Below are 9,032 nucleotides of genomic sequence, written 5' to 3'. Positions count from 1 at the left end.
GGCGCCTGAGTGGCTCAGTGGGTTAAAGCCTCTGCCTTCAGCTCAGGTCATGATCTCAGGGTCCTGGGATCGAGCCCCGCATCGGGCTCTCTGCTCAGCAGAGAGCCTGCTTCCCTTCCTCTCTCTCTCTGCCTGCCTCTCTGCCTACTTGTGATCTCTGTCAAATGAATAAAATCTTTAAAAAAAAAAAAAAAACCAAGAGAAGAATGTGTTAAAAAAAAATGGTAAAGGACTTAAATAGATATTTCTCCAAAGAAGATATAAAATGGCCAATAAGTACCTAAGACACTCAACATCCCAGTCACTAGGGGAATGCAAATCAAAACCGAAATGAGATACCACCTATACCCATCAGGATGACTATTATAAAACAAACAAAAACTAAAAAGCAGTAAGTATGGGCAAGGATGTAGAAAAAGTGGAACCCCCGTGAACTGCTGGTGGGAATGTAAAATGGTACAGCCACTGTGGAGGTCGTAGAGTGGTTCCTCAAGAAAGTAAATACACAATTACTATATGACCAGACAATTCAACTTCTGGGTATATACCCCAAGAGAACTGAAGGCAGGGACTTGAGCAGATATTTGTATACCCATATCCACAGTGGCATTACTCACTATACCCAAAAGGTGGTAAAAAAAAAAAACCAAAAAACAAAAAACAAAAAAAAAACAAACCACCAAAAAACCCCCCACATGTCCATGGTTGGATGTATATACCAAGTATGGTATAAACATACAATGGAATATTTTCGGCCTTAAAAAGGAAAGCAATTGTGACACATGATACAAGACATTATGCTAAGTAAGTCAACAGAAAGGACAAATATTGCATGATTCTCCTTATATGAGCTATCCAGAATAAATTCAATACCATTAAACTATATACTCAAAAATTGTTTAAATGATTTTATATATTTGTATATTACCACAATAAAAAAATCAATGAATGTAATTTTGTTAGGCAGAATAATGACCCACAAACATGTCTACTTCCTAATCATGGAATCTTTAACTATGTTAATATGGCAAAAGAGAATTAAGCTTGCCAAGGAACTGGCAATCAGCTGATTTTAAGACAGGAAAGTATCTTACCATAGTTCTTGAAAGCAGAAGAGGAAGGCAGGAAAGTGGGTCAAAGAGATGCAATGTGATACAAGGAGATATTAGGTTTGAAGCTGGATAAAGGAGTCACTGTATTAGTTTCCTATTGCCTCTGTAACAAATTACTGCAAACTTAGTGACTTAATACAACTTATTATCTTAAAGTTCTGAAGACCAGAAATACGAAATCAGTTTCATTGGGCTAAAAATCTAGGTGTCGGCAGGATGGCATTCTTTCTGAAGGCTCAAAGGGAGAATCTGTTTCCTTGTCTTTATTAGCTTCTAGAGGCTGCCTGAATTCCTTAGCTCATGGTCCTTATCACCTCAACCTCTTCTGTTGTCACCTCTCCTCTGACCAACTCTCCTGCTTCCTTTGTTTCACTTACAAAGATCCTCACGGTTACACTGGGTCTACCTGATAATACAGGGGACTCTTCCATCTCAAGATCCTTAATTGCATCTGCAAAGCCCTTTTGGCCATGTAACAGTGATAGGCTCTGAGGCTCTAGGACACGGACATCCTCAGGGGGCCATCATTCTGCCTACCACAGGTGAGAACAGCCCTCAGCTTATAGCCTTTAGCTCTTATAGATGGGCCTCAGTCCTAAAATCACAAGGCACTGACCTCTACCAACAACCTAAATGAGCAAGAAATGGATTCTTCCCTAGAGCCTCCAGCAAGGAACAGAACCTGCCAATACCTTGACTTTTGCCTGTCAGAATGTACTGGACCTCTGACCTACAGAAACGTTGCTCTACTCATTTTGTGATGATTTGTTATGATAGCAACAGGGAACTAATATAGTAATCTATCATACTACAGGATAAAAGAGAAAAACCATCTGATTTCAGTGGATAAGCATTTTATATATTATCAGCAACGAGACAGAAGAGAACTTCTTTAACTTGATAGAAGGCAGCTTACGTCATACTTAATGGTGAAAGACTGAATTGAACTGCGTTACTTCCCCCTTAAAAGCAGATTAAGGAATTCCCACCACTTCTTTTCAACACTGTATTGCAAATCCTGGCCAACATAACAAGAAACAGGACAAGGGGTAGGGGTGGAGGGAGGCACACAGATTGGAAATACAATTGTCTACTTGCAGATGACATGATCATGTATGAAGAAAATCAAGTAAAAGGATCTATAAAAGAGGTATTAATTACTAATAAACTAAAGCAACGTCACAGAATACAAAGTCAATCTACAGAATCAACTGTGAAATATCAAACAATGAAGAATTAGGAATTGAAATCTTTTTTCTAAAAATACTAAATTCCTAAGGACAGTATTAGCAAAGTGTGTGCAAAACCTATACACTGAAATACAAAGCACTGCTAACAGAATGTAAACAAGACTAAAAAGGAAAAGGGAAAGCTGTGTGATATTCATGAGTTGGAGCTGTCTGTTCTGAATTATCAATAGATTAAACACCATTCTGATGAAAATTCTTTTATACTGAAAACTACAAAACACTGGAAAGAAGTAAAAGAAGATACAAATAAATGGAAAGGCATCCTATTCATGGATCGGAAGAGTTAATATTGTTAAATTGTCCGTACTTAACTAAAGTCATCTACAGTTTCAATATAATCTCCATCAAAATCCCAATGCCACTTTTTACAGGATTAGGAAAACCCATACTGAAAGTCATAAGCAAATCCCAAAGTATCCTAAAGAGCTAAAACAATCCTGAGAAATAACAAATAAAGCTGGAGGCCCTATACTTCCTGATTTCAAAACATATTACACAGCTATAGTAATAAAAAAAGCGTGGTACTGGAGTAAAGACAAACATACAGACCAATGGGACACAATAACCCAGAAATAAACCCTCACGTATGTGGTGAAATGCTCTTCAACAAGGGTGCCAAGACTACACAATGGGGAAAGACCACACTTTTCAAATATCCACTGAATATTCTAATGAAAATGATCAAAACCGCTCTTTTTCATGTTCACAAAATATTCTGATTGGTTAATTCTGCTTTGGGGCACACATGCCATAAAAATAACCCTAAGTAATGGGTAACAGAAAAAAAGAAATACCAAGATATCATTGCAATGCTATTTATAATATAAAGATTTCCACTATCTGGTACACGTATGTCTTTGCAAGAGTCAAAATGTAGCAGAGAGCCACAGTGGAATAAAAACGGAAAATTATGTAGGCTAAATTGGTATTTAGAAATGTATACTGTTTTACAGAAAAATTTTTAAAAACATAATATGGATTCACTGATTACAACTATGTAAAGTATATATGTCTGTGCCTATTGACAAAGGTTAGAAATTAATGTGGATACAATTTATAATCTTTAAATCTTATTCCTAAAAGGTTGTTAAAATTCATGATAGACAAAATAAACAAGAGATCTCAACAGTCTATCTCAAAAACAGTATTTTACCCTGCATTCTTTTTTTTTTTTTTACCTTGCATTCTTGTAACCAAAAACACCTTTCACAAGTTCAAGTAAAGCTTGTTAAACTTATCCCTTTGTCTCTAATCCCATCCAAACCTACTCCATCTAATTTTATTAATATATAATGTTCACTAGTTTACCTCAGATCAAAGGAGTTAAAAAAAAACTACTTATGATCTGTAAGACAGATTTTTAAAATTTTCCATATTTAAACATAATCCTGTGAAATACCTACATTATTTTTTCATTTGCACATATGCCCTGAAACTTAGAAAAGCATCACACATACCTGATGCAATGACAGGATCTTTCATAAGCTCCCTAGTTATTGGACAGAGAAACTCATCAGGAATTCCAGAAGAAAGGGTTTTCACCTTTGTCCTGAGCTCTTCAATTTTCCTTAGAACTTTACTCCGCAGCCCTAGAGATTCTGGGGAAAAAAAAAAAAGATTCTCTTAGGGTGGGAGAAGCATTGGTAACCTCTCTGCAAGTCTCCAGCAAATAGATCTATTACAACCAAAAATCTTCAGACATACTGTTTTACCACACAGAACTGTTTTCTTTATAAAATCTTTAATCTTTGTAGTATAGAATACCGTGTGGCTAGAATAAATCAGCAACTAATGGAGAGTTTATTTTACATAACTTTATTCTGAAGATTGGAGAATTTCAGACTGTTGAATACTAATAAACTATATAAAATCAGAAAAGGTTCGTTATTATTGGTTACTTTGTTTAAACAAAAAATTTCCTAACAGTAATTTTTAAAGATCTTCAGTTTAATAATGTAAAAATTCCATCTTATATTTAAAAAAATTTCTGAAACTAGATATATTTGCTGATCTCATATGAAACACAATCATAAATAAAGCTTATCTGTTTGTCAAAGACTATATACACAGATTTCACTCACTGGTATTTTTACTTTTATCAAGCTTTAAAAATTATTTTAATTTTTAATTTCAGGAAGTTTAGTGCTCGCTTCGGCAGCACATATACTAATTTCAGGAAGTTTAGTATAATTTTAGGAGATTTAATGTTATTAGATGTTTACATTTTTATTGAAATATTTACTTATTTTGAGAGAAAAAGAGAACAGAACACGATCACACATCGGGGGTAGGGGAAGAGGGAGAGAGAGAATCTTAAGCAGACTCCACACCCAGTATGGAGTCCAACATGGGGCTTGATCTCATGACCCTGAGATCATACCTGAGCTAAAATGAACAGTCAGACACTTAACCAACTGAACCACCCAGGTGCCCTAGAACTTTAAAATATTTCAGAATGATGTGGAAAAAATAAATGCCCTAGTCTATTTATTTAATAATTTATTCTGTTTGTCCAATTTACTAACTTTTTAAATCTTAAACATGAAACAAATTCCTTAATTTACTATAGAATGTTAACATTAGTGTCTCCATTCATAATAATGATTTTCCTAATTCTGCTATTAAACTACCACAGAAATTAAATTACATTTCAATTTTGGCTTGGGCTGATAGTTCTGAAACTTATTTCACTGAAGTTTAAAATGATTCTAACTACTAACCCTGAGACTCATCCTTCAAAAACTATTTCAAACCATTAATTAAATCCAAAAATTTTTTATTCTTTATCAGAATATAATTCTATTCCTATTAATTGTTTTTACTATGCTGCTTTTATGTTTTCAAACACTCTGTTGAAATCCAAAATTACCGCTTTATACTGTCAAGTGCTTCTGCATGATAAGGTAAAAGATTTATTATGAGGGAGGAATGAGAAATCAACCAGTGAAGATGCTAAATCCGGCAGACCTTAAAAAAAAACACACACACACAAAAAAACCCCTATACTCTATCACCTACTTTAAGGAGGAAAGAGTAAATTATATAGGAAATAAGTTATTAGAGATACCAAAATGGCTTTCACAGTATGGCCTGAGAACACAACTATCTGACAAACCATCATTCTGTTAACTCTCTTAAAAAGCCATAAGATTCCGGGGTGCCTGGGTGGCTCAGTGGATTAAGCCTCTGCCTTCAGCCCAGGTCATGATCCCAGGGTCCTGGGATCGAGCCCCACATCGGGCTCTCTGCTCAGCAGGGAGCCGCTTCCCCCTCTCTCCCTGTCTGCCTTTCTGTCTACTTGTGATCTCTCTCTCTCTGTCAAACAAATAAACAAAATCTTTAAAAAAAAAAAAAAAGCCATAAGATTCCAAGATATTTAAATACATTCACATGCTATATTTACCATGTAAGGAAAGATAATACTGTACTTTAAAATGGTTTTAATTTTTTTGTTGTTATTTAACTCCTCATTAACAATGAATCTCACTATGGGTGTCCTATTTCCCAAGCTTTCCCATTAAGATTTTATTACAGTATGTTAATAGTAGTTTGTGGTATTATTTTTATTAGAGCATGACACTAAGACTTCAAACTATTTTTGATAAGTTCTAGTAACCAGAATATATCAACATTCCTACAACTCAACAATAAAAAGACAAATCAATTTAAAAAGAGCAAAGCATCTAAACAGATATTTCTGCAAAGAAGATCTATAAATGGCCAATCAGCACTTGAAAAGATGCTCTATATCATTAGGTAAGTACATATCCAAACCACGATCTAGTACCACTTCACATGTTGTCTATAATCAAGACAACAGGTAATAACATGTGTTGAGAAAGAGGTGAAAAAACTGGAAATCTCACACACTGAATTACTTACACATACAAAACATGGATGAACCTTGAAAGCATTATGTTACATAAAAGAAGCCAGATACAAAGGGCACCTACTAATGGTTCCACTTAAAAGAAATGTCCAAAACAAGCCAACCCATAAAGACAAAGTAGATTAGTGGTTGCCAGGGCTAGATAAAGACAACGGCATTCTTTTTTTAAAAATATTTTATTTATTTATTTGACAGAGAGAAAGAGAGCACAAGTAGTGGAGCAGAAGGCAGAGGGAGAGAGAGAAGCAGGCTCCCCACCAAGCAAGGAGACTGACATGGGACTCAATCCCAGGACCCTGGGATCAGGACCCAAGCTGAACGCAGCCACTCAGCCCACTGAGCCACTCAAGTGCCCTGAGAATGAGGTTCTTTTGAGGGGATAAAAATGTTCTGGGGGCGCCTCGGTGGCTCAGTGGGTTAAGCCTCTGCCTTTGGCTCAAGTCATGATCCTAGGGTCCTGGGATTGAGACCCGCATCAGGCTCTCTGCTCCGTGGGAAGCCTGCTTCCCCCTCTCTCTGTGCCTGCCTCTCTGCCTACTTCTGATCTCTGTGAAATAAATAAATAAAATCTTAAAAAAAATGTTCTGAAACTAGATGGCTCTCTGCTCAGCAGGGAGCTGGCTTCTCCCTCTGCCAGTCCCCCTGCTTGTGCTCTCTCTCTGATAAATAAAAAAAAAATCTTAAAAAAAAAAACCTCTCGGGGCGCCTGGGTGGCTCAGTGGGTTGAGCCTCTGCCTTCGGCTCAGGTCATGGTCTCGGGGTCCTGGGATCGAGTCCCGCATGGGGCTCTCTGCTCAGCGGGGAGCCTGTTTCCCATCTCTCTCTGCCTGCTTCTCTGCCTGCTTATGATCTCTCTCTCTGTGTCAAATAAATAAAAGAAAATCTTATAAAAAAAAAATTCTCTCTTCCTCTTCCTCTGCCCCTCCCCTCCCATCACACATGCTCTCTCCCTCTAAAAAAAAAAAAAGGTCCTGTGCTTATGGATTGCAAGACTTAATATGAAGATGACAATAATCACCAAATTAACTCACAAGAGTCAATATAATCCATACCAAAATAGATGGCTCTTTAAGGAGGACACTTGTGATGAGCACCAAGTATTGTATGGGAAGTGCTGAATCACTACACTGTACACCTGAAACTAATATTACACTGCATGCTAGCTGGAATTTAAATTAAAACTTAAAAAAAAATTTATGGGGTGCCTGGGTGGCTCAGTGGGTTAAAGCCTCTGCCTTTGGCTCCAGTCATGATCCCAGGGTGCTGGGATCAAGCCCCACATTGGGCTCTCTGCTCAGTGGGGAGCCTGCTTCTCTCTCTCTCTGCCTGCCTCTCTGCCTACTTGTGATCTCTGTCAAATAAATAAATAAAATCTTTTAAAAAATAACTTTAAAAAATTTAAAAATTTCAAAAGTCAGGTGGCTTTTTTTTTTTTTTTTAAACAGAAACTGACAAGTTGATTCTAAAATTCATATGGAAATGCAAGGAACCCAGAGTAGCAAAATCAATCTTGGAGAGAAAAAAAAGCTGGAGGACACACACTTTTCAATTTTAATACCTACTACAGGGCGCCTCGGTGGCTCAGTAAGTTAAGCATCTGCCTTCAGCTCAGGTCACTATCCCAGGGTCCTGGGATCGAATCCCATTTCAGGCTCCCTGGTCAGGGGGGAGTCTGTTCCTCCCTCTCCCCCTGTGCCTTCCCCAGCTTGTGCTCGCTCTCACTCACTCTTTCTTCTCAAATAAATAAATAAAATCTTAAAGCAAAACCTACTACAAAGCCACAGTAATTAAGACAGTGTGGGGGTGCCTATGTGGCTCCGTCAATTAAGTGTCCAGGAGGAAATATTTACAAATCATATGTCCGTTAAGTCTTATATCCAAATTTACATAAACAATAAAAAAAGAAAATCCAGTTCTTAAAATGGCCAAAGGATCTTGATAGACATTTCTACAAAGATCTACGAATGGCTAACAAGCACATGGAAACATGTTCAACATCACCAGTCACCAGGAAATGAACGTTGAAACCAGAATAAGAAACCACTAGAAAGGCTGTAATTAAAACAAGTGTTGAGGAGGACACAGAGAAACTGAGATCTTCCTATAGAGCTGGTAAAAACGGAAAACAGCCAGCTTTGGAAAGAGCCCAGCAGTCCCTCAAATGTCAGCACCGAGTTACTACATGACCCACCAGTTCCATTCCTAATTATACACCCAAGAAAACTGGAAACATTACCACACAAAAACTTGTACGCAAACGTTCAGAGCAGCATTATTCATAATGGCTAAATTGGAAGCATTCTAAATTCAATCAACTGATAAATGGATAAGCAAAAAGTGATAAATTCATAGAGTTAAAACAGTCATAAAAAGAAATGAAGTATTAACTATATGCTACGGCATGGATGAACCTTGAAAACATGCTAAGCAGGAGGCCAGACAAGGCCACATATTGTATGATCCACTCTATGAAATGTCAAGAGGAGGAAAATCCTTCGAGACAGAATGCAGGTTCATGGCTGCCAGGGGCTAGAGAGAAAGGGAAAGAGGAGTGACTGCTCATGGCCATGAGGTTTCTTTCTGAATGTATTAAAATGTTGTGGAATTAGACAGTGGCGATGGCTGTACAACTCTGTGGATATACTAAAAGTCACTTCACTGTACACTTATAAAAGAGTGAGTTTTATCATGTGAATTTTATCTCGTTTTAAAATATAGACATTTTTAAAATTAGTTACATGGTGGCTTTAATGAAACACTACGTAACGTTTCTTTTCCATA

General features: G+C 37.0%; 1 protein-coding gene across 5 annotated transcripts in view; it reads right to left on the bottom strand.

Annotated features, from left to right (window-relative positions):
- Positions 1–9,032, bottom strand: part of WDSUB1 (WD repeat, sterile alpha motif and U-box domain containing 1) — a 47,520-nt gene that overhangs the window by 15,213 nt on the left and 23,275 nt on the right. For all 5 annotated transcript variants that reach the window (XM_080798619.1, XM_080798621.1, XM_080798622.1 and 2 more), the window contains one exon: positions 3,820–3,960. In XM_080798619.1, the coding sequence (XP_080654745.1) occupies positions 3,820–3,960 (141 nt within the window). The remainder of the gene's footprint in view (positions 1–3,819; positions 3,961–9,032) is intronic.

This window comes from Martes martes (genome assembly GCF_963455335.1).
Source record: "Martes martes genome assembly, chromosome: 3".
NCBI classification, from domain to species: domain Eukaryota; kingdom Metazoa; phylum Chordata; class Mammalia; order Carnivora; family Mustelidae; genus Martes; species Martes martes.
The sequence above is the reverse complement of the archived record's forward strand: the minus strand, read 5'-3'. Positions and strand labels throughout refer to the sequence as shown.